Genomic DNA, 25,973 nt, shown 5'->3' on the forward strand with positions numbered 1-25,973 from the left:
TCACCAGGTAAGAGCAGCCACTCACCTTCGTCAACAAGAATCTGTTGGCATTACTGACGAGGCATGCAAGTGTAAACTTCCATGTGAACAAGGAAACTCAGGAGGAACTCATTGATGATGGATATTGGCTCTCCAGATGGCAGCCATTGACTGTAATGGAACATAGCACATAGTTAGAGTATTTGGTAGACACGTGTGCTGACGTGTCAGTCTATCCATCTGCCTGTCTGCCATGTCACTAATGGGATGACTGCCACCTTTTTATGGCCAGTGGTTCCACAATAACAATGTATGGTCGTGTCACATTAGTTTTGAACTTGTGCCTGCGGCGCAAATTTGAATGGCATTTTTCGTAGCAGATGTGCTGCAGCGGAGCGGATTTTTTTATCGTTTTACGGACTCCTGCCTGAACTCCGTCACCGACACCTTTTTGACACTACTACCAACCTAGCAAGCTAAGGTCGAGTGCGTTGTGTGGAAGACACGGCAGTACGAGTGGTTACTAGTGATTCTCCGTTTATTGAGCTCCTCAGACAGTTCCCCGAGATCACATGCCAGACTCCCACACTAGCACCTGTGCTGCACTCGACAGTACACTGTATTTTGACTACACCTGGGCCACCAATACGTGCTCGTCCGTGCCGCTTGACACCCCAGAAACTGAAGATAGTTAAGCAGAAATCCTCATACAAGCTAGCACAAGGAATCTGCTGCCCATCAAGCAGTAGTTGGTCATCTCCTCTACACGTGGTACCAAAGAAGAATAATGGATGGCATCCGTACGGTGACTCCAGACAGCTCAATGCCAGAACCATTGCAGATCGTTGTCCAGTCCCACATATCGAAGATTTTAGTTTCAATGTCCACGGTAAGCTAATCCTTTCTATCTTGGACTTAGTTTGTGCATTTTACTAGAAACCTGTGGCACCTGAAGACGTTGCTAACACTGCTGTCTGCACACTGTTCGGACTCTTTAAATTTACCCGAATGCCTTTTGGACTTTGTAATGCTGCCCAAACATTTCAACGTTCACGGATGAAGTGACACGTGACATAGACTTCTGTTATGTGTATATTGACAACGTTTTGATTACGTAAAATTCAGAGGAAGAACACCTATTGCACTTACGACAGATCTTCACTCGTTTACGTGCACATGGCCTGCTCATCAAACCATTGTAGTGCATTTCTGGAGTAGCTGAAGTAAAGTTCCTAGGTTACACTATCAACGCTGAAGGTATACGGCCACCACATGAATCTATACTGAATTTTCCCCAGCCTACAATAGTTAAAGAATTACATATATTTCTTGGCATAACCAATTTTTATCGTCAATTCATTCACGATCGTGCCTTCCTAGCTGCACCACTGATTAATTCTTGCTAGGTTCACTGAAGCCGAAAGACAAACTCTGGTGGGACAGTGAAGCTGAGTTGGTATTTAACAAGCTGAAGACTGCCATCACAGAAGCTATGTTGTTAGTGCACCCAGTTCCACATGTGCCTCTCGCCCTGATGGTCGATGCATCTGCAGCTGGAATTGGTGCAGCACTGCAACAGCAAATAGACTGGCACTGTCAGTCCTTAGACTTCTTCAGTAAAAAGCTATTGCCATCTCAACAAAATTGGTCCACATATGATCGCAAACTGTATGTTGCATATGCTGCTATTAAGAAATTTCATCACATGTCGGAAGGACAGCAGTTCACTCTCATCACAGACCGTAAGCCACTAACGTACGCTTTCTGCCAGCGTCTCGAGAAGGCATCACCACGTCAGCTGCGACACCTCGACTATACTGGACAGTTCACAACCACTATTGTCCGTGTTGAAGGAGAACTAAATGTGGCAGCTGATGCTCTCTTCAGGATTAAAGCAATCACCAAAGCAGTCGATTTAGAAGCTCTCGCCGTAGCGCAGCAATTTGATAGTGAGCTCTGAGATTTGTTGGCACAACCGTCGGGCCTACAACTTTGCTGTATTACACTGCCTCTGTCAACTGTGCTGCTGTATTGTGATGTCGCCACCAACAAACCGAGATCTTTTGTGACTACTGACTTTCACCAACAGGCAATCGCTTCTTCACATAACTTGCTGCACCCTGGAATACGAGCCACTACCAACACAATGAAGCGATTGCAAAGATTGCAAGTAATATGTGCGACAATGTGTGGCCTGTCAATGGAATAAAGTTAGCCGGCATGTTAGGTCACCTCTTGGCACATTCTTTCCTCCAAATCAGAGATTTTATCATATCCACCTAGACCTTGTAGGACCTCTTCCACCATCGGAAGGACACACCTCTTGCCTTACAGCCACCGATCGTTTTACTCGCTGGCCCGAAGTGTTCCCGATCGCTGACATCACTGCCGAAACTGTCACGACTGCATTCTTCAGGGGACGGATCACCTACTTCGGAGTGCTTTTACGAATCACAACAGACTGAGGAAGACAGTTTGAGTCGTATTTGTTCAAAGCACTCTCTATCCTACTGGGAACCACAGCTTACCACCCATCAGCAAATGGTTTAATTGAATGCATGCACGGCCAACTGAAAGTGTCGCTTTGTTGTCACGATTCACAGCGGTGGACAGAGACGTTACCCATTGTCCTCCTGGTTCTCCGTGTGTCGCTGAAAGAAGACCTGAATGCCACGACTGCAGAACTCGTTTATGGCCAGCCGATATGACTTCCCGGCAAGTTCTTTGTTAATGTGCCAGACAGTGGCATTGACACTTCAGATTTTGTACAAAAGCTGCGTACAAAAATCCGGCAACTATGCCCCACTGCTCCAAGGTTTCAGCAGACCTGTCTCCCATTTGTGTTTGATGAGCTACGGGAATGCCAATATGTCTTCTTACGGTATGACGCAGTATGCGAGCCGCTGCAGCCACCCTACAACGGACCCTATCATGTCATCAGTAGGGAGGACAAGACAGTCAATGTCGATGTGATGGGTACACCGACCACTGTCTCCGTCAATAGGCTCACACCAGCTTTCCGCGCTTCCTACTCTGGTACAGACGCATCTACACACACTACGGATATGACCGAAGCTTCGGCCACTCCACTGCACATCACAGGTCAACCTCAATGGACATCTGAGGCTACCACTAATTCACCATCAGCAGCCTGTGCACGACTCGTTGTAACCCGGTCCGGATGACACGTCCGTTTCAACAGAAAGTACCATTCACACTAAGGGTGGAGTGGTGAAGTGGAGTGTTACGTGCAGTGTAATGCTGTGTGTGAGTAATTGCCATTTGTAATTATTATCTGTGGCGCAGTCTCTGACTTATGTTTCCTCATTTGTTTTTATGCAGTTCTGTTGTTTAATTTTCTAGTAAAGGAGTCATATGAGTTATGGTGTGTTTTTATGTTGCAATTAAGTAAATAGAACTAGTCCTGCAACACTGGTGACCCTGACGTGATGTCCAACAGTCACTAATGTGAAATTGAATGATCACTAATGCTACGTATCGTGCCACATCGTGTTAAATATGAACATCCACGTCCACTGTGTCACGCATCTTCCGTGTTCCATTTTGCCGTAACTCACGACTCGTGATGGCAGACCCACCACCAACTGCTGAAGTGTCTACTGGAGCAGTATAATTGTGTGACAGTAAAACTGCCAGAATTTTGGCAACAAAATCCTGTGCTGTGGTTTGCTCAAGTAGAAAGTCAATTCGTGCTAGCGCACACAACCGCAGATGAAGCGAAGCACAGTTATGTAGTTACTGCACTCAATGAAGATATGGCCGCAGAAGTACAAGATATTCTGGCGTCACCACTGAGTACTGATCGTTACACAACCATCAAGTACACTCTGATTACCCAGCTCTCGCAGTCCGAGGCGAAGAGGCAGTAGAAGCTGCTCCGCAAATAGGAGCTAGGCAATCGCACGCCTTTGCAGCTACTATGCAGACTGCGTAGATTAGCGAGCAATGTGGTCAGTGATGACGTTTTGTGGCATATTTGGCTATCGTGCCTGCCACCCGACTCGCAGAAAACATCGACAGTGTGTGCCGGTGATCTGGATGCACTCGTGCAAACCGCGGATCGCATAGCGGAAATGTATCCATCCGCATGCATCGCAACGGTTTGCTCACAACCTTGGGCAGATCTCACCGCACTACAAGCACAGGTTGCTGAGCTCACCACACAAGTAGCTGCATTATGAACCCAGACTAACAGCCGCTGATCTCGTCACCACCACTCACCAGGTAAGAGCAGCCACTCACCTTCGTCAACAAGAATCTATTGATATCACCGATGGTATGGTTCCGAGGTGCACAATTGTAAACTGCCGTGTGAACAGGAAAACTCAGCAGGAAGTCAGAGATGTTTTTATGTTGCAATTAAGTAAATACAACTAGTCCTGCAGCAAAGTTACAAAAATGTTTATTATGATGCAGTACATGAAACAGCAGTAAGGTATTCTAAAAGGATGATAAATGGCTTTTTTCTATGTAGCTTTTCTCCTAATATATATTCACTAGAAATGGCTTCCATATTTGTCAGTGCATGCAGATTAGCACTAGACATAATTTCCTGTTAGTATCATTTATGGAAGTAGCGTGCAGTAACTCCTCCTGTCTGCTAATGTGTAACTTCAGTCATTCCACACCTCTCAACACTCTTGTTATTGATGGGATTCGTCATGCCACCAAATGAAGATTTCCTCCTCTTCCCTATATGGCTCAGGTATCCTGAAGAAGAAATTGTACTACAAGTTGCTATTTCCATGATTCCTAGCTTCCCTAAATTGTATTTCCCCAAATATAACTGAAGATATGCTGTACTAACCACAGAAGAGTGTGCTAAATGTTCTCATCATGAAGCTGCTAACTCTACCTTTCTCATTCTGGAAATCACACAACATCCATGTAGGCTACAAAGTGTTAATACATTAAGTGACTCTTATTGGAAGGTGTTTTCTCACAAACAGTCTCAATAACATAGATAATAACAAATCTAATATTTCTTTTTGAAAAATCTCTATTTTTTTCTGTTCTTTCTCTTTGGAAAGAATGCCTGGCAAGGGAACTATGCTCAAGAATAGCTTGGCTAGGGGCTTTGTAAGTGACTCCCTTTACAGATGGTTTGCAATTTGTGACAATTTTTCCACAGATTTTTAATTTTGCACTTGTAGTTCAGCATGCTTGATTTATGTGGTTGTTTCACGTTAACACTCTCTGGGTGGTTTCTTTTATATAATTGATGGTTATATGAGTCACTGGAGATATACGTATTGTTTTGTGAATTAGCGTAGCACCTTTTCACTCATGATTTATATTAGATATTTTTACATTAAAAGTCAACTGCTAGCCTTCAAATCAAGTACTGATAATCTGCAAGTCTCAGAGAGTTATCAGTCATATTTAAAATTCACACGTATTATGAACAGTAATAGATATATCACCTAAATGCTTGTCAATTTTTTTATTTTTTAGAGTCTCTCTAGTACAGGGGAGCCTTACATATCAGGGCTTCTTTACTTACAAGTGATGCTTCCTGATGTACAGGTGGGTCACAAGTCAGATCACTGGGGACGGGAACCTTCAGGGATATGAAATGTGTCATAGCACACTAGTAATGAGTTATATTAAATATGCTACAACTTTTTATGCCAACATAATATCTACATATCAAAATTGATGTTTATACATAACAACAGCTATCTACAAGCCATGTAACTTATTCAACACAATATAAATAATTAAGCACATTGTTTAGTTGTAAACTGCAAAGAAAACTAATTAAAAATCAAACAATATCATTCATTTGAAGTTTAGAAACAACACAGATAATCAAAGGATTTACATTTTACATAATATACAGCAAATGGTTTACTGTCAACATCAGTCTCCCCTCCCCCCAAGTGTCAATGGTATGTGAAGCGTAGGTGGTGCCCAAAATGAGTTGTGAGTGATCTTTTTTTGGAGGCACAGGCTGTAGTGGTGGAAGAGGGTGCATTCGATGTCCTTCTGGAATCACAAGTATGTAGCATCTCAATATTAGTTACTGTGTCTGAACTGACATGCGTCTCAGCTGGAGTAAGGGCTGGCTCAAGTCTGTTGATGGATGCTGTGAAGGGCGAGCCATTCATGTAAACATCAAATGTTTATTTGTAGCATGCCAATACTGTGTATGGCCATTGTATGGTGGTTGGAATAGTTTCAAATGGTGGTGTGTTGGACGAAAATCTGTTTGCAGGACTGTAAGTCATAGAGAACAGTTGGCCACTGAATAGAGCATTTTTTTTGAAACAGCTCAATTGAGCTTGTGAATCTGAAAGTGTAGGTGGTATGCGAGGACTGGGGCTTCAATAAAATTGTTTGACATGTCAGTGAAAAATTCTTCAGGAATTTGAAGTGTATAGCAATGCACTAATTCAACCTATGTCATATTGAGGTCATTTTTCAAAACTGTTCAGAGCTCTAACAGGACAATAGAGTAGCTGTGACTCCAATGCTCTGTGGCAAGGCATCCAAGTGAGTGTTTTAATTGTCAATGGAGCGATTAATGGTGAGATGGTAGCACACATTCAAATTTGGTTAATGCCAAGCAATGCTGAAAGTGGTTGAAAGAGATATGACACAAAATTGTTTTCCCTAATTGGTAATGATGTGGAGGTGAATCTGAAGTATGTAATCTACTCATGAAAGAAGATCATGGCTACAGTTGCTATTGTTGCATCTTTCAATGGCTAGTGTTCAGACCAGTAAGAAAAGGGCAATTGCTGTCAAGCATTATCAGTACTCTTCTGAGAGTCGTAGAGGTTCAATAATCTCATCATAGGTGAGAAGCATTGCAGCGCTGGACAAAGGACTTCAAATCCTTTTCAACACTTGGCCAAACAAATGCTTTTTTCATTGGTTCTATATCAGCCCTCAATCCTGTCACAGCGTAGTGATCCATTTAAATGTAGTACTTAAAAATGTCCGATGTTTAGAGTAATGCCTTCAATTTCTTGCTTCTTCCTGGGCATTCCAGTAAGCTAAATATTCACAGTAAATTGTGCAATGTCATCCAAATACCACAACTGACAGTGATGTCTCATATAGCTTCTGGTGGAAGGCAAATATGAGTGACTTATGGCCTGTGATAAAGAATGAAACGTCTACTTTCAAGAATGTGGCTAAACTTTTCGATTGAGGCACCTGCTGTGTAGCATTTGTGGTTGTACACTGACCAATTTGGTTTGAAAGTGATATTTTTTTTACTTGAGAAAGCTAGTGATTGCCAGTCACGTTGTGCATGGTGATGTGATACAGCTCCAGTGGCAGTTGATGCTGCGACCACCATAACATTAAGTGGTGCACTAGGAAGAGGCCAAGCTAACAATGCAGCTTCTGCAATAGCAGTTTTCACTCAGACCAAGGTTGTTTTCTTTTCATCAGTCTGCTGTAGCATGTCTCCAGTTGTACGCAAACCCTTTAAAATTTCATTGAGAAGTGCTGCCAGCAGAGCATAACTGGACACAAAATGTCAATACAAACTTGTCAAGCCCATGAAACTGAGTAATTTGTGTATCTAGTGGACTGTGGAAATTGAGAAAAAGCTTCAACTTTGTTGTGAGGTGACAGGATTCCTTATGCATTGATATCATACCCTAAAAATTTTTATTCCAGAGCTACATGCTCTGTCTCACTGGACAATATTACGTCACCAATACTCAATGAGGCAACAAAAGTCATGGAATACCTCCTAATATCATGCTGGATGTTCTTTTGCCCAGGATAGTGCAGCAGCTCAGTGTGGCTTGCACTCGACTTGTCATTGGAAGTCCCCTGCAGAAATATTGAGCCTTGCTGCCTTTATAGGACCATAATTGCAGATGTGTTACCAGTGCAGGATTTTATGTCCCACAAATGTTCATTGGGTGCCCAAATCATTCCATCAAACTGTCCAGGAATGTCCTTCGTGACACAGTGTCATCCATAAAACTTCCATCGTTGTTTGGGAACATGAAGTCCACAAATTCCTGCAATTGGAACTAGCCAAACATAACCATTCCAGTCAATGATCAGTTCAGTTTGACCAGAGGACCCAGTCCATTCCGTGTAAACACAGCACATGCCCTTATGGAGCCTTTACCACCTCATACAGTGACTTGTTGACAACTTGCGTCCATGGCTCCATGTGGTCTGTGCCACACTCCAAGCCTACCATCAGCTCTTACCAACTGATATCAGGACCCATCTCACTGTGCCACAGTTTAGCAGTCGTCTAGAGTCCAACTGATATGGTCACAATCCCAGGAGAGGCGTTGCAGGCAATGTTGTACTGTTAGCAAAGGCACACGCATCTGTCACCTGCTGCCATAGCCCATTAATGTAAATTTTGGTGCACATCCCACATTGATTTCTGTGATTACTTCATGTAGTGTCGATTGTCTGTTAGCACTGACAGATCTACACGCAAACACTGCTGCTCTCGGTCATTAAGTGAAGGCCATCGACCACTGCGTTGTCCGTGGTGAGAGGTAATGTCTGACATTTGGTGTTCTCAGCACACTGTTAACGCCATCAATATCAGAATATTCAATTCCCAAATGATTTCCAAAATGGACTGTCCAATGCCTCTAGCTCCAACTACCATTCCGCGTTCAAAGTCAGTTAATTGCTGTCATGCGGCCATCTTAGAAACTTTTTCAGCTGAGTCACTTGAGAGCAAATGACAGCTCTGTCACACCGCCATTTTGCACCTTGTTTATACGTTACTACCATCATCTGTATACATGCATATTGCTACCTGATAACCTTTGTCACTTCAGTATAGAAATAACAGCAGTCTAAGTCTCTTGTTATTTCATCTTCAAACCCCTGGAAAGTTGTGGCATTTCATAGTCCAAATGACATTTGCAAAAATTCTTAGTGTCTGAACAGAGTGAAAACAGTGGTTTTGATCATATCTTTATTACAGTAAGTATATGATAAAAAGGCAACAGCCTTGCCGCAGTGAATACACCGGTTCCCGTGAGATCACTGAAGTTAAGCGCTGTCGGGCGTGGTCGGCACTTGGATGGGTGACCATCCAGGCCGCCATTTGCTGTTGCCATTTTTCGGGGTGCCCTCAGCCTCATGATGCCAATTGAGGAGCTACTCGACCTAATAGTAGTGGCTTCGGTCAAGAATACCATTACGACCGGGAGAACGGTGTGCTGACCCCACACCCCTCCTATCAGCATTCTCCACCGAGGATGACACGGCAGTCGGATGGTCCCGGTAGGCCACTCGTGGCCTGAAGATGGAGTGCTAAAAAATATGATAAGAAGCAAGGACAAAACTGTCTTGGCATGAATGTGCAGAGCAAATTCTTCAATATGTGGGACAGGTCAACAATCAGGTATCATTCTGGCATTAAGCTGACGATAGTAGCCTAAAGGACATCACCCTTCGCTGTTCATAGGGAGAATATGGAGTTGTGAGGCCCAGCTACTATTTGAACGGTGACAGAGTCCTTATGCTAACATGAAAGAGAATTCTTGCTTTGTGATCTTGAGTTTGCTTGAAGGCACACAACATGACCACGCAAGTTTAGTGGTCTTGGTGTAGTGACAGTGTGACATACCATTAAGAGCTTACAGAATGAAACTTTCTCTGCATCTGACACATTAAAACTTGGTGAAAAAGTGGAACTGAATCGCAGAACCTTCACCATTCGAAGGCAAGCGCTCTACCAACTGAACTAGCCAAACGTGACTTACAATCCATCCTCACAGCTTTACTTCCACCAGTATCTCATTTACTACCTTCCAAACTTCACAGAAGTTCTCCTCTGAAAGAGCACTTGCCTGTGCAAGGCAAAGGCCCAAGTTCCAGTCTCGGTTTGGCACAAAATTTTAATCTGCTGTGAAGTTTCACGTCAGTGCACACTCCATGCAGAGTGAATATTTCATTCTGGTAACATCCCCCAGGCTGTGGCTAAAACATGTCTCCGCAGTATCCTCTTTTCCAGGAGCGCTACTCTCAAAAGTTTCACAGGAGAAATTGTGTGATGTCGGGAAGATAGGTGATGAGGCACTGGCGGAAATAAAGCTGTGAAGTCAGGTCACGAATAACGCGTGGATAACTCGGTCAGTAGAGTACTTGCTCACGAAACTCGAGGGTCCCGAGTTTGAGTCTCAGTCAGATGCACAGTTTTAATGTGCAAGGAAGTTTCATTAAGTGTTTTACCATCCCTGGAGTCGACAATGAACAGGCGAGTTCAGGGACCTCGTGAAGCAGATCTCTGTAGCACAGTGAATCACTGGCAATAACGTCGATGCCAATACAGCTGGCCCGGCATAAGTATCCGAGACTACACAACTGCGTTGTAGAGTTAAGCACATATCTACTGCAAAGACCTAGGAGGATTCTATAAAGTGATAAGAAATTTGCTACAACAATCGAGTATACCACGGTGGCAACAACAAATCTCCACAAGAATTCACATCGAAGATGTAAGATGACGTGGCCATAAGTCTCGATGGAAGACCCATTTGCAGCGTACACATAATGGGCACACGTATGTTGCCAAGAAAGATGGAAAGGATGGTAAACTGACAGAAAGCAGCTGTACCGATGAGTAATTGTAGCTCGATATAGTGCTCTGTTACGAAAAGCCGACAATTGTCTGGGCTGAAATCATCCAGTGTTGCTACTGATTTCCTGTAACATTTTCCTTGTCACAGGTTAGTTGCACTGCCAAGCTGCAGCACCACATTTTCTGTGATACCAGTAGACGTTCTCTGTGGTAGGCAAATGCTTGTTCCTGCTCCATAATCATTGTTGTAATGATGCAGGTGTACAGCGGTATATTTGCACCACAACTCGCTAGGATAGTTCTGTTACTTATGCTTGCAGTGCTTCCAGTGGAGTCACAGCCCTGTTGGAAATGTTTGCAGTGCCTGTGGATGGACGTGTCTTAACTGTCTGGTCAGCAATTTGGGAAACAACATTGAGGACACCAGTGGAAACTGTGATTATTCTCTGAGTATCGAGGCCTGTCGTGGCAAGTAAATATTCCTAAGAGTGATGCCATTAACTGTTTTGCTGCACACCCTCGAGAAGACAACAAAGTTGTTGGGGTGGTGTGCGGTCTCCAAATTCTTTAGTGCAGAGCAATTTTTCGTGTAGCTTCAATTCTGTCTGTAACAAGTTTGTGCTTTATAGAGGTGCATTTTTCCATGCTTGGTGGGGAGGCTAGGATGTCTTACACTTCAGCAGCCTTTCTTCATGAAGCATAGTCACCACAGGACTATACTGAGTTTTGCCTTAGGTGATGTGGGCAAAGACAAATAGACTCTCAAGTCAGGTGAACCACACTACTGGATCATCTGACAAGAAGGGAAAGTGTTTCAAGGCAATTGGACTAAATATCATGTCTGTCACTGATATGTCAGTGCTTACAGGATTCTGTACATCTACCATGGTAGGTACTGACTATGTGCTACACAAGTAGTTCTTTGAAACATAGTCGATGTGAAAAGTTACGTTAAGAGGGGTTCGATCTTTCCGACTCTAAGATTAAATTTTTCTGATGCTCAAAGCAAGAAATCTGGTGCACGATTCACATTTGGGGTCACAAAATGTTGTGTTAAACTACAATTTATTTAAGTCAACGTAAATAGTTAATTACTTTGTGTAATTGTAAACTGGAAAGAATGTACATCACTTATTTGTTTGAAATTCAAAGGCAACACCAATAATCAAAGAATGTACACTGCACATAAAATCTAAGTGACAATGTACTGTCAACTGACAAACACAGTCGACAAATTGTGAAGGGGGGTGGCTATTGATAATTTCTAGTTTCTTGTCATATGAGAGCTTGTTGAATGCTGTTGTAGCAGAATATAGAACCTTGCTGTTAGATCCAGACAAGGAGACAAAGTCTACACAAAAATTATTTTTGAACCTTGTATTGTAGTTTTATCAATCACTGATCATTTGAAATTGATTTGTACCATAAGCAAGAAACTACCAGAGTTGTGATGACATCAGTCACTGTGTGCGCAGGTGGAGCAAGAGACAAAGATTCTTTGGTATGACAAAGAGTATTTATTAGCAATTTAGAATTTGTGTTGTTATGCCCTGGATGTTTGTTAGTTATGATTTAAGTTACTGTAAAGACTTGCAGAATATTCTTTTGTGTGAGTTACAGAATAGTCATGTGTGTGTGTGTGTGTGTGTGTGTGTGTGTGTGTGTGTGTGTGTGTGATGCGGTGACTCATTTGCTGTAAAGAACAGATATTATACTGAATTTCTTTTGTTTAAGTGTGAATGACAGGTGCATAACACGTTCACTGGAAACAGAAGCTCAGGCTGAGCCAACCATGCCTCCGAATGTGCAGGAATGAGCAGTAGCCAACAGCAGTCAGCAAGAGATACGTATAGTATGAACTAGTTGATCCACAGCAAGCTTTCACCATTCTGGCATAATCACCCACAGGCACGGTTAACACAAAGTAGAAGACACCTTTCAGCAACATGAAGTGGGCGCTGATGAAGACAAATGCATAATAACTGTGTTCTATTTAGAAGGAGCAGTCATAGATGAAATCGAAGATATTCTAGAGCAGCATTTCTACTCTTTGCTAAAGAAGATGGTTGTAAGACGTTATCTTTGTCACTGGAGATTCAGCTACAAAAAGCATTTGACAAGGAGCAGATGGACAGCACTTCGGAATCTCAAATGCTATGAGTGCTCTATCCAGACCTAAGCTTTTAGCAGAACAGTCCCTACGGGCACTGTGGCTTTGTAAATTACCAGTTGCCATTCGCTCATTTGTGGCAGCTCATCAAGATTTGCCGCTGCACGAATCAGCACAGAAAGATGATGTGATATCGACTGTCCTGTCCAAAATCACAGTAGGCATTAAAATGGAAAGTATGGATGATAGAAGTCACATAATGAATATTGAAATAGCAAACATCAACACAAAACCAGAATTGTGCACGACAAGCACAGACGAGCTGACGCAAGAGTGGAGCTGTCAGAATATGAGTTCACGGGGCTAAATTTGAAGCTGTCAGAATGACAGAGCACATTTTGACATCGATTTAAGTATGCTCCTGGACATCAGATAAGGCAGTACAAGGATAATCGATTCAGATTTGAAGCGACTTCATTACACTAAGACAGGCGTTTAGGGGAGGCAGCTTAGTAGCGCACCTCCCCCTGCCCACAGACAGGCATTAGAGGATACTGATGTTCTTCACTAACAATGTGTACATCCACAAAGCAGGGCTGAGAGGCGCCACGCTAATCCAGAACTGTCAGTGCTGCACCGGTCACTGAGGTCATTCACCTCTGTTCGCATATCCGGTCAGAGTTTTCTCGACGATTCTGGATCGAAAGTGAACGTCTACCCCAAATGGCTGTGCACTGCTACAAACAAAATGATGCAACATATGCTCGCTGCAGCTAAAGACACCCACACTGAAATGTATGGTGAATGAAAAACGACATTTGCATTTGGGACTTCCTTATGAAATTATGTGGATGTTTATTGTTGCCAATGTTGATGACCCCATACTTGATGAAGATTTTTTGCTACATTTTCGTCTGTCCCCAGATTTGGTGAACCACCATTCTGATAAAAGTCCTATTAGATGAAGAATCAAATGAAACTGCACAGCAGGACGGGAATATTTTCCAGCCAATGGAAATGGTCACTGCAGTTCAGGAACGTAATCTTTCTGGTTGTCAGCTACAGCAATTTCCATCGCTTACCTGTTAGGATGCCACTGCACACTATATTCACAGTTCACTGAGCCAATCTGAGGCTGCTCAGTCGAGAAGGCTTCTGCCTCACAAGCTCCTGGCAGCACAAGCAGGTTTCGAAGAGCAGGTATTGTGAACAGGTATAAAAGTTCTCAGGTATCACTGCAGTACATAAAAAAGATCCATCCTGGTGTTTGTATGGGGATTATAGGGAACTCACAATCCTTTGCTGTACCCTGTGCCTCTTGTGACTGACTTTCAGTACACTGTTGCTCAAGCTCAGGTATTTAGTGTAAATGACCGTAAAAAACACATATTTAAAAATTTTAGTAGCACCAATGGATGTAAAGAAAATGTGGTAACTATGCATTTCAGCCTATTTCAGTACATCGTCATGACTTTTGGATTGTGAAATGCTGCACAAATGTGGCAACATTTCAAGGTATTTCATTATAGGGACCATATTCTCTTCTGCATTGGATGAACATGTCATGTACCTTAGGCAACTTTTTCAGCGCCTCTTCTGAATGCAGTGACATGTGTTTTTGAACAACCACAGGCCCAATTTTTTTAAGGATATTTAGTCTCGGCAGCACGCCTCTCACTGCTTCCAGGATGAGTTGCAGCTGAGCAAGATATGCCTTTGCTGGCAGTCTACAGAGGGCTCCGCAGGTTCTTAGGGATAATCAATTGCTATCGGTGACACGTTCCTAGACTGGCACATTAGCGAGACCCATTTAATGCATTGCTTTCCACCAAACATATATCTGGTAACCAGGAGATGGCTGCATACCGATGAGTGAAGAGGCGTTTTGTAAAGTCAGACAATGTTTAGCACGAGGCGGCACATTTGGGGCACCCACACAGTAACACACCACTGGCTCTCACAGTAGATAAGAGCCAAACCCCACCAGAGCAGCACCACAGTAGAAGATGGACGGCCATTGGCAACCGCTCGCTTTTCATTAACAGAACTTAATGCCACAGCAAAGAAATTGGATTGCTATTGATCGTGAGTTGCTGGTGATTTATGAGGGAGCTAAGTGTTTTCAGCCATCAGTGGAAGGCAGACATTTTGCAGTCTTTGCCAATCACTAGTTTCCTTCAATTTGCAACCGGCCGTAGATCACCGCATTCTGTGTAGACATGTGGAATGTGCCGCACAATTTACAGAAATGTGCATCAAATTTCTGGGTAATCATAACATTGTTGCAGACTGCTTATTGTAAAAAGGTGCCAGTCTACAGCCATTATTGTGAGGTAAACACCAGCAAAACAGGAGGACAAAATGCTAAATGACTTGCTTTGGTGATAGCACGCTGCTTTGCAACTGGGACAGTTTCAGATTTCATATTGTAACACAAGTATCTGGTGTGACACAGTGTGGGACAAACGACATTCATACATACCCACAGAATATCGATGTAAGTGTGTCGAGCATTACATTTTCTGTTTCGTTCGGGTGTCAGGGCAACAGCTAAATTAGTAGCAAGCAAGGTGGTGTGGCCAGGAATACAGAAGGGCTCTAGAGTGCGGGCACACCCCTGCCTGGAATTTCAGCTGTCGTGACTTCCCACCAAAGGCTCAGTTCCCAATACTCAGAGATTTTCACACAAACATGTTGACACTCTTGCGCCATTACCCTATTCAGATGACCATCACTTTTTACTTATGGCAGTTTATCATTTCACAAGGTGGCCTCAAAGCTATTCCCATACCAGACATCTCCACAGAGACAGTGACAAAGGCACTGTTACTCATACGGTTTTCGAGGTCTCTCAGACCATTACCACTCATTATGGACATCAGTTTGAGTCGCAGCTATTTCACGATCTCCTTCGACAATGCGGCTGCAAACACATTCACACCACCAGTTAATAACCCACCAGTAACGTGATCGTGGAGAGACTAAACTACAAACTAAAGGCAGCACTGATGTGCTACTCATCAACATGGATTGGCAGTGTGCAGCTAGTATGGCTGGAACAGCTGTAAAGGAGGCTTTCCAGTGGTCACCTGCTCAATTGGTCTACAGCAGTGGTTGTCAAACTGTGGCCTGAGGGCTGCATAAGGTCCAATTAAAATGTTCGTTTCGCCCGCACTCTTCAGCCGTATTAATAATCATATAATAATTTACAATTTATAATATTTTATAATAATACGCTTCTAGGAACTAACATCAAAATTCAAAACCTGCTGCTGTGGTGTAAATGTCAGCAGAAGTAACATGGATTCATGAATGTGGTACATGTCTGTAGCTGTAACACGAAATCAAATTAAGGCTGTTGTTATACAATGCAATGCGTACCAAAATACTGAGTAATAGAAAAATGTCATTCAAAACATTTACTAAACATTTGTCATCATGTTTCATAATGAAATTGGTGTTATTAATTAATATGACATACTAATTCATGTAGAGTAGCAATTAATAATAAGGTCGGTAGTGGAAAGTGCGGTAGTTGGAACGAACGTGTTTGTCCTTACTAGGCTTATGTATGGGTACGACAGTGGCTTCACGACAGCATCTAGGAAACCTGCCCTCTGCCCAGATGCAATTATATGTATGAAGAGGAAAATGCTTGCCTGCAAGGGCAAGGTGCTGCAACATCTGAATGTGAACATTGTCTGGTCACGGGGTGGAAGACTGGGATGAAGTGAGAGCACGATCTAGCTCCCTTACGGTAAAGGAGGCACTGTAGCACTCACGATTCTGAGAAGAGAAGGGTAATGCTGAACGTTCTCATTTCCGATGAAGGAAGGCAGGGTGATAGTGGGAGAAGCTCGAAATCTCTGCAAAATAGTGGCCCAAGGTGTTGGAGATAGCAATAGGGTCCACGATGACATCGTCTGCTACTCTCAGGCGCTGTCGGATGTTGGCCACACGACGGAAGAGGGAGTGGAACTGTTAAAAGAACTAGTGAATGAAACACAGCTAGCTTTTTTGCTATCCTGAAGAGCACATCGACACTGTGCACACAACTGTTTATAATGAGTGCAGTTTACCACCGTAGGATGACAGTTAAAAACGCAGAGAGCAGATCTGCAAACACGGATTGCATCGCGGCAGGCCTCATTTCACCGAGGGACCGGGACATGTTGTGGTAAAGATGAAGTGCACGGAATGGAGCATTCTGCAGTGGTAGGGATAATGTTTGCAAGGTATCCTACCTTATCATCACAACTGGGGAAATGGTGTTCATCAAAGGTCACCAGTAGGAGTAAAGCCTCCAAGCAGCCTTAGTAAGCTGCCACTTGGCTGTGCACGTAGGTGGGTTAGGTGTCAGCAAACGGACAGCACACGTGAAATGGTCGCTTCAATATGTGTCAAAAAGAATGGACCACTAGAGATGATGGGCAAGTTGGGCAGTGCAAAAGGATGGGCCTAAATGGGAATTGGTGTGTGTGGAGTTTGAAAGGAACGTGGGTGCTCCAGTGTTAAGGCAGAAGAGGTTAAGTTGACTGAGAAGGTCTGCCAGGAGCACAGCTCTCAGACAGGTTCTGGGAGAACCCCCAAGGGGATGTTACGAATTAAAGTCATCAAGCAGCACAGAGGGTAGTTAGCTGCCCAAGAAGCTGATGCTCTTCTCTGGTGACACTGAATGATGAAGGGATGTAAACAGCACAAAGGGAAAAGGTCAAGTGAGGAAGGAAAAGGTGAACTGCAAAAGCTTGAAGGCAGGCAGTCAGGGACACGGGTTGACCATGAAAATCATCCCGTATGTGCAGCATGACTCCTCCAAGAGATGGAGGAATGTCAAAATGGACCAGGAAGGAATGCGAGAGCTCAAAGCGGTCGTGAGGATGCAATTTTATTTCCTGAAAGCAGAGAACAAGTGGGCACTGCAATTCCAAGAGCAGCTGTAAATCCTCTTCGATGGATTGGTGACCGTGAACGTTCCATCGGAGGAGAGTCACGACGAGGAAAAACAGGAAGGACTGTTACCTCAGAAGTTGCTGAGTGGCAGCCTTAGAAGACTAGCTGCTACAGGGCACAGAGGCAGGAGGATCATACTCCATGAGGTCTGGAGAAGCATCATCATTCTTCTGTCAGCCTGCACAGCCCAGGGGAGAAAAACGATTCGTGGTATGCACCGGTGACACGGAGGTCAGCCAGGCAAGGGCATCATGTGGCAACACTGTTGAAGAGGCTCTCCAAGTCGGTGAAGGAGAAGGAGAGAAAAAGATACTCAATCTACTATCTGGAAGAAGAGTCCTGAGGCTATTCAACATAAAGGTTGCACTAATTGTATCACACAGCATACAACTTATATGGAGACACCTCACATATTCAAATCTCAAACAAGTAAAACAACTAGACAGAGTCAAGGCAGAATATGTGAAAAGAATGCTATGCATCTCAAAATACACTCAAAACAGAATAACTTACATCTTGGCAGACATATCGTTTGTCATTGAAGATCTGATGGCAGCCCCACAACTCCACAAAGCACAAGACTGAAGACATAAGGCAAAAAGCAACAGACATAGATTACAGACTCCTCAACACCCCAGCGGTGACGAACAGAGGACGGAAAAAACCCAATTCGCATCTCTGCCACTTTTACGTGATGGTGGCAGCTCATATATGCTCAAATATGCTCAATTGGGGGATATCAGAGATCCACTGACAGTTGCCAGTGCACCATATGTGGAGGATCTTGCAATACATATCACATCATGAGTGTGAAGAAAGAAGTTTGTCACTACCTCACTATGCAAATGATAACTTTAATTAACTAATCAATGCCTTGTACACAATGTGTTTAATAAATAAATAATAATAAAATGGTTTAAATGCTCCAAATCTCTAAAATACATGAACTGAAAATTTATCTGTTTGAGTTTGAAAATTTGGCTTCACTAATCCAGTGTTTATTTAAATAAATTACTTCACATAAAAATATGAAATAAAATTGAAACCTTCCTAACAGCTACCATCTTTTCCAGGAAGAAAACAGTCACAAGGAGGGGTTGATGTGAACATATACATTCTCATGGATATAATAGAGGGAAACATTCCACGTGGGAAAAATATATCTAAAAACAAAGATGATGTGACTTACCAAACGAAAGCGCTGGCAGGTCGATAGACACACAAACATACACACAAAATTCAAGCTTTCGTAACCAACAGTTGCTTCGTCAGGAAAGAGGGAAGGAGAGGGAAAGATGAAAGGATGTGGGTTTTAAGGGAGAGGGTAAGGAGTCATTCCAATCCCGGGAGCGGAAAGACTTACCTTAGGGGGAAAAAAGGACAGGTATACACTTGCACACACACCCATATCGAACCGCACATACACAGACACAAACAGACATTTGTAAAGGCAAAGAGTTTCGGCAGAAGTACAGAAGGCGAGGCAGAAGTACAGAGGCAAAGATGTTGTTGAAAGACAGGAAAGGTATGAGCGGCGGCAACTTGAAATTAGCGGAGGTTGAGACCTGGCGGATAACGAGAAGAGAGGATATACTGAACGGCAAGTTACCATCTCCGGAGTTCTGACAGGTTGGTGTTAGTGGGAAGTATCCAGATAGCCTGGACGGTGTAACACTGTCCCAAGATGTGCTGGCCGTGCACCAAGGCATGTTTAGCCACAGGGTGATCCTCATGACCAACAAACACTGGCTGCCTGTGTCCGTTCATGCAAATGGACAGTTTGTTGCTGGTCATTCCCACATAGAAAGCTTCACAGTGTAGGCAGGTCAGTTGGTAAATCACGTGGGTGCTTTCACACGTGGCTCTGCCTTTGATCGTGTACACCTTCCGGGTTACAGGACTGGAGTAGGTGGTGGTGGGAGGGTGCATGGGACAGGTTTTACACCGGGGGCGGTTACAAGGGTAGGAGCCAGAGGGTAGGGAAGGTGGTTTGGGGATTTCATAGGGATGAACTAAGAGGTTACAAAGGTTAGGTGGACAGTGGAAAGACACTCTTGGTGGAGTGGGGAGGATTTCATGAAGGATGGATCTCATTTCAGGGCAGGATTTGAGGAAGTCGTATCCCTGCTGGAGAGCCACATTCAGAGTCTGATCCAGTCCCGGAAAGTATCCTGTCACAAGTGGGGCACTTTTGTGGTTCTTCTGTGGGAGGTTCTGGGTTTGAGAGGATGAGGAAGTGGCTCTGGTTATTTGCTTCTGTACCAGGTCGGGAGGCTAGTTGCGGGATGCGAAAGCTGTTTTCAGATTGTTGGTGTAATGGTTCAGGGATTCCGGACTGGAGGAGGTTCGTTTGCCACAAAGACCTAGGCTGTAGGGAAGGGACCGTTTGATGTGGAATGGGTAGCAGCTGTCATAATGGAGGTACTGTTGCTTGTTGGTGGGTTTGATGTGGACGGACGTGTGAAGCTGGCCATTGGACAGATGGAGGTCAACGTCAAAGAAAGTGGCATGGGATTTGGAGTAGGACCAGGTGAATTTGATGGAACCAAAGGAGTTGAGGTTGGAGAGGAAATTCTGGATTTCTTCTTCACTGTGAGTCCAGATCATGAAGATGTCATCAACAAATCTGTACCAAACTTTGGGTTGGCAGGCCTGGGTAAGCAAGAAGGCTTCCTCTAAGCAACCCATGAATAGGTTGGCGTACAAGGGAGCCATCCTGGTACCCATGGCTGTTCCCTTTAATTGTTGGTATGTCTGGCCTTCAAAAGTGAAGAAGTTGTGGGTCAGGCCTAAGGTTCTGAGGATTCCTTGAAGCTCCGCCTGGACATCAGGAATGGGATTACCTTGGCAAACTTTGTATGTGGTGTTGTCTGAATGCTGATGCAGTCCCTCAGCCACATACTCCCGACGATCAAGTACCACGGTCATGGAACCCTTGTCTGCCGGAAGAATGATGATGGATCGGTCAGCCTTCAGATCACGGATAGCCTGGGCTTCAGCATTACCTTAGCCAGCTTCATCCTGACCCACAACTTCTTCACTTTTGAAGGTCAGACATACCAACAATTAAAGGGAACCAGGATGGCTCCCTCGTACGCCAACCTATTCATGGGTCGCTTAGAGGAAGCCTTCTTGCTTACCCAGGCCTGCCAACCCAAAGTTTGGTACAGATTTATTGCTGACATCTTCATGATCTGGACTCACAGTGAAGAAGAAATCCAGAATTTCCTCTCCAACCTCAACTCCTTTGGTTCCATCACATTCACCTGGTCCTACTCCAAATCCCATGCCACTTTCCTTGACGTTGACCTCCATCTGTCCAATGGCCAGGTTCACTCGTCCATCCACGTCAAACCCACCAACAAGCAACAGTACCTCCATTATAACAGCTGCCACCCATTCCACATCAAACGGTCCCTTCCCTACAGCCTAGGTCTTTGTGGCAAATGAATCTGCTCCAGTCCGGAATCCCTGAACCATTACACCAGCAATCTGAAAACAGCTTTCGCGTCCCTCAACTACCCTCCCGACCTGGTACAGAAGCAAATAACCAGAGCCACTTCCTCATCTCCTCAAACCCAGAACCTTCCACAGAAGAACCACAAAAGTGCCCCACTTGTGACAGGATACTTTCCGGGACTGGATCAGACTCTGAATGTGGCTCTCCAGCAGGGATACGACTTCCTCAAATCCTGCCCTGAAATGAGATCCATCCTTCATGAAATCCTCCCCACTCCACCAAGAGTGTCTTTCCACTGTCCACCTAACCTTTGTAACCTCTTAGTTCATCCCTATGAAATCCCCAAACCACCTTCCCTACCCTCTGGCTCCTACCCTTGTAACCGCCCCCGGTGTAAAACCTGTCCCATGCACCCTCCCACCACCACCTACTCCAGTCCTGTAACCCGGAATGTGTACACGAACAAAGGCAGAGCCACGTGTGAAAGCACCCACGTGATTTACCAACTGACCTGCCTACACTGTGAAGCTTTCTATGTGGGGATGACCAGCAACAAACTGTCCATTTGCATGAACGGACACAGGCAGCCAGTGTTTGTTGGTCATGAGGATCACCCTGTGGCTAAACATGCCTTGGTGCACGGCCAGCACATCTTGGGACAGTGTTACACCGTCCAGGCCATCTGGATGCTTCCCACTAGCACCAACCTGTCAGAACTCCGGAGATGGGAACTTGCCGTTCAGTATATCCTCTCTTCTCGTTATCCGCCAGGTCTCAACTTCCGCTAATTTCAAGTTGCCGCCGCTCATACCTCACCTGTCTTTCAACAACATCTTTGCCTCTGTACTTCTGCCTTGACCTACATCTCTGCCGAAACTCTTTGCCTTTAGAAATGTCTGTTTGTGTCTGTGTATGTGGGGTTGGATATGGGTGTGTGTGCGAGTGTATACCTGTCCTTTTTTCCCCCTAAGGTAAGTCTTTCCGCTCCCGGGATTGGAATGACTCCTTACCCTCTCTCTTAAAACCCACATCCTTTTGTCTTTCCCTCTCCTTCCCTCTTTCCTGATGAAGCAACCGTTGGTTGCGAAAGCTTGAATTTTGTGTGTATGTTTGTGTTTGTTTGTGTGTCTATCGACCTGCCAGAGCTTTCGTTTGGTAAGTCTCATCATCTTTGTTTTTAGACATACACATTCTTAATTAGATTACTATCTTAGAAGTGAATTAGCTGTTTAAAAGGAGAGTATATTTTGTAGGCTTGCTGTGTCAAGTTAAGGGACCTAAATGTCATTATAATTTTGATATATATAATCCAGCAAAAATGATAAATTAGCATTTCCTATGTACATTTCAGTGTTTGCTAGAACACCATCATAGAAAACAAATTGTAACTGCTGATTTCAACATCAATGTGTTAAGTGGAAACAATGTGACATCAAAATTCATTGACTTAATGCAGAAATATGGTTTCAGATTAAATTTGTCTGAAACTGCCAGTGAAAATGCTCATTCAGCTATATGTATTGATAATACCTTTACCAATTACACATATGTAAACTTCCTTTAGATTTAGGAATTTCTGGTCATTCAACATAATTCATTGAACTACCCAAAGCAATTAACCAAGTCCCAGGTAAAAAAGTTTACGTAGAAAGGAATTTAAATCACGAAAAATTATTTTATTTTCTGATAAACTGAATGAGATAGAATGGCAACTTGGCCAAAATAATTCAAGCATCGCAAATCTTAAAGCATTCTTAAGCAATTCTGTAAGCATTTTTAATGAAATAATTCTACCTAAAACTAATTTCAATAAAGTGACAAGAAAGTTAAAATAAACAACTAAATATATAAGTCTAGTGCTAAGAACAGACAGCTGCATCATGAACTAAGGTATAATAAAAATGTTGATTTTGTTGAATATGCTACGCAATACAAAGTTATGCTTCAGGAAGTTGTCAAGGCACTAAAACAAATAACAAATAATAGATTACCTGTAAGGCAGTTGTTTTGTTGTAAAATCTTAATTAGGTGTTCATGTATCTAGCCATGAAATTTGTAAAATTAAGCTGGATGATGAGATTACTGTAAATCCAGCTTAAATTTCAGAATGCTTCATTAACACAGTGAAATCAGGTGTCAATGTTGCAGATTATGTCAACAAAATATGCCCCTTGATATTTGATAAAGCCAGAATACCTTATAAAATTTGAAATAGTTTAAGAAATAGACATGGAAAATATTATACTATCATCAAAAAACAAAAATTCTATGAGTTTAAATGAAATACCCTTAAACACTGTTAAATGTGCATGTAAAGTAACAGGATACTCAACATCTACAACAATTAAACAATAATAAGATACTCAGCACCTACAACAATTAAACAATCTGTTGAACATGAATGTTTACCAGGGATAGCACAGTATGCAGAAGTAGAATTGCTGGTCCAGAAATGATCAAAACATAATATAGGAAATTATTGTCCCATCTCTCTTTTACTGGCAAAGTCAAATGACTTTGAGAAAGAAATATTGAAAAATTTTAGATTATTCTGAATAACCTATGTGGATCCCAGTGTGCCAATAGCAGTACAGAAGCGATTAACACGTTTGTTAACAAGATTAGCACATCATTACACAATAACAATAATTTGCATGAAGCTTCTGTGATCTCACAAAAGCCTCTGACTATGTAAATCACACAATGTTTATATAGAAATCTGACAGGTATGGAATCAGGGGTAGTGTTCTATAATGGCCTACTTCATATCTATGCCACAGAAAACAATGAGTGACTGTCTCTTCAAATGCAACAAATTATTCTTTCAAATGGGAAACAGTAATACAAGGAGTCCATCTAGGCGCTCTCTCAAAACCTATTTTGTTTATGTTCTACATTAATGATTTAGCTATCAGTATAAATGGCCCATCATTTTTTTGGGATGCAATACATCTGTATTAATTGAAGACAATGAGCCAGAAAACATCACTGACTCCATAATTAATGCAATAAATCGCATTAAAACTTGGTTTCATCTCAATGGGTTAATCCTGAATATTCCAAAACTGTTTGATACAGTTCAGAACAAAAGAGTCAAACTCTGAGGAAACTCAAATAAGTTACAAAATTAAGGCCTGGAGGAACTGGATTCTATTAAAGTCCTGTGATTAAATCTAGATAAAAATTTATGTAGAAATAAACATGTTGAACACAAATACCTAGTAAGTAAATTATGTGGCTGTACAGATCCTAATTCAGAGCAACTGTTTCAAGGATAAATGAGAGGGTGGGCACTCAGTAAATTAGCTGATAATTCCACTTGAATTTTCCATGTAGAAACTTATTAATTTCTAGGGTACACATGGAGAGACTGCCAATGCAGGAATGGCTGTTGGCAAACAGGAGGCAGTCTTTCCAAGACCTCGGTGACAATGTGGATATGAAACATGAGACAAAAAAACACCAGCAACACACACAGCTTTCGGCACTAGCTATTCTGACCATCACTGTCAGCAAGCAAAGAAGGAAAAAATCCAAAACCAGGAAAGAGGTATGCTCTGTGCTGAGATGGCGTGACTGGTTACAGTCAGCAGGCACAACAAGCAAGCAAACAGTACGTATTCCTGAACTACCTGGACAATACTGTCTGGTTTCCTGCTCTGCATGTATGTCTGGACTAGGTAGGGCTGCCTTTCATGTTAAGAAAACTCTTGAACACAAGAATGAAAGTTTGAGAGACTGGTATCCTGGTTTTTGTACATAGATTTCCAATTGCAGTGCAAACATTTGAAGGGTTTAATTTAGTTTTCTGTGGAAGTTCAAGCAATACACAGCAGAGTTGAAATATTATTATTTCTCATTAACTGTAGTTTTATATCAGTGAAGTTGTATTACCCATTTTTTGACACACCTCATGTACTCTAACCAAATGATTAGCAGCTGTTCATTATGAGAGGAATAAATAACAATTTGATTTACAGAAAAGGATGATAATGGAAAGGTATAAGAGTTCCTGAAATAAAGACTTGCATGAGTATCTGGAGACTGCACACTGTGTAGCTCTGACAATCCTCATTTTGGATATAAAACAAGTTTTCCTGGACATGACTTTACCTAGTAGGTTATATCATATCACTACAACAATTCTTCCTGAGAGAAGTACTCATTTTTTATTATCGACTGAAAGAGACTGAAGGAAAAATCTTTGAATAGACATTTTCATGGAGATGAAAGTTCATGCTGCTTGCAGAGTTTGACAGTTACTTTAAACACTGTTATGAAAGAGAAGACAGCAGATGATACCTAAAATACAGCTACTATGATGAGTATCCACATGACATAATACTTACAAAATCAGCAATCCATTCCACAGGCAACACACTACCATATGTTTCATTCAGGTTAAACATTGCACCAGTTACTACATGGTTTTCACCATAACTCTGAAACAAAGCCAAATTTATTGAGAAACTTTAAACATACAATTACTATACAATTTTTACAACTATAAAGTAAAACAGCAGAGAGAAGAGGTCATTTTCATTTCACTAAATTGGAGAACTAAATGGAAGAAACAATCACATAACACTTATATATATATATGTATAAATTATTATTATTAATACTGTGGCGAGTGCAACTGTAAGGTAGAGCCAGGTAGTAGGGGATTCTATCTTTATTTTATTTCAAAAGGTTTATTTCATTCTCTTGTTACGGTCAAGCATTAGCCGGTAGCTTCAGCTGCCTGTAATTTTCTCGTCCCACGGTCTGGCAGCAGCAAGTCAGCAGCGAGGTGTGTGATCTCGATCACGCGCCTCCCTCGTGTGCTGATGAGGTAATGTTGCTTAAGCGAAGCTCACCGAGCCATGCTTCGGAACTTTCCATGCTGCCCCCACGATTTTCTTGGTTCCTGGCTAATCGGG

At 42.8% G+C, this 25,973-nt stretch overlaps 1 protein-coding gene and 1 pseudogene across 2 annotated transcripts in view; one reads left to right on the forward strand and one right to left on the reverse strand.

The window, feature by feature from the left end:
- Window positions 1-25,973, reverse strand: part of LOC126237527 (phospholipid-transporting ATPase ABCA3) — a 707,258-nt gene that overhangs the window by 255,164 nt on the left and 426,121 nt on the right. For both annotated transcript variants that reach the window (XM_049947708.1, XM_049947709.1), the window contains exon 18: window positions 25,401-25,493. In XM_049947708.1, coding sequence (XP_049803665.1) covers window positions 25,401-25,493 — 93 coding nt within the window. The remainder of the gene's footprint in view (window positions 1-25,400; window positions 25,494-25,973) is intronic.
- LOC126238118 (5S ribosomal RNA) lies at window positions 8,947-9,064 on the forward strand (annotated as a pseudogene).

This window comes from Schistocerca nitens, chromosome 2 (assembly GCF_023898315.1).
Source record: "Schistocerca nitens isolate TAMUIC-IGC-003100 chromosome 2, iqSchNite1.1, whole genome shotgun sequence".
In the NCBI taxonomy this organism is placed as follows: Eukaryota; Metazoa; Arthropoda; class Insecta; order Orthoptera; family Acrididae; genus Schistocerca; species Schistocerca nitens.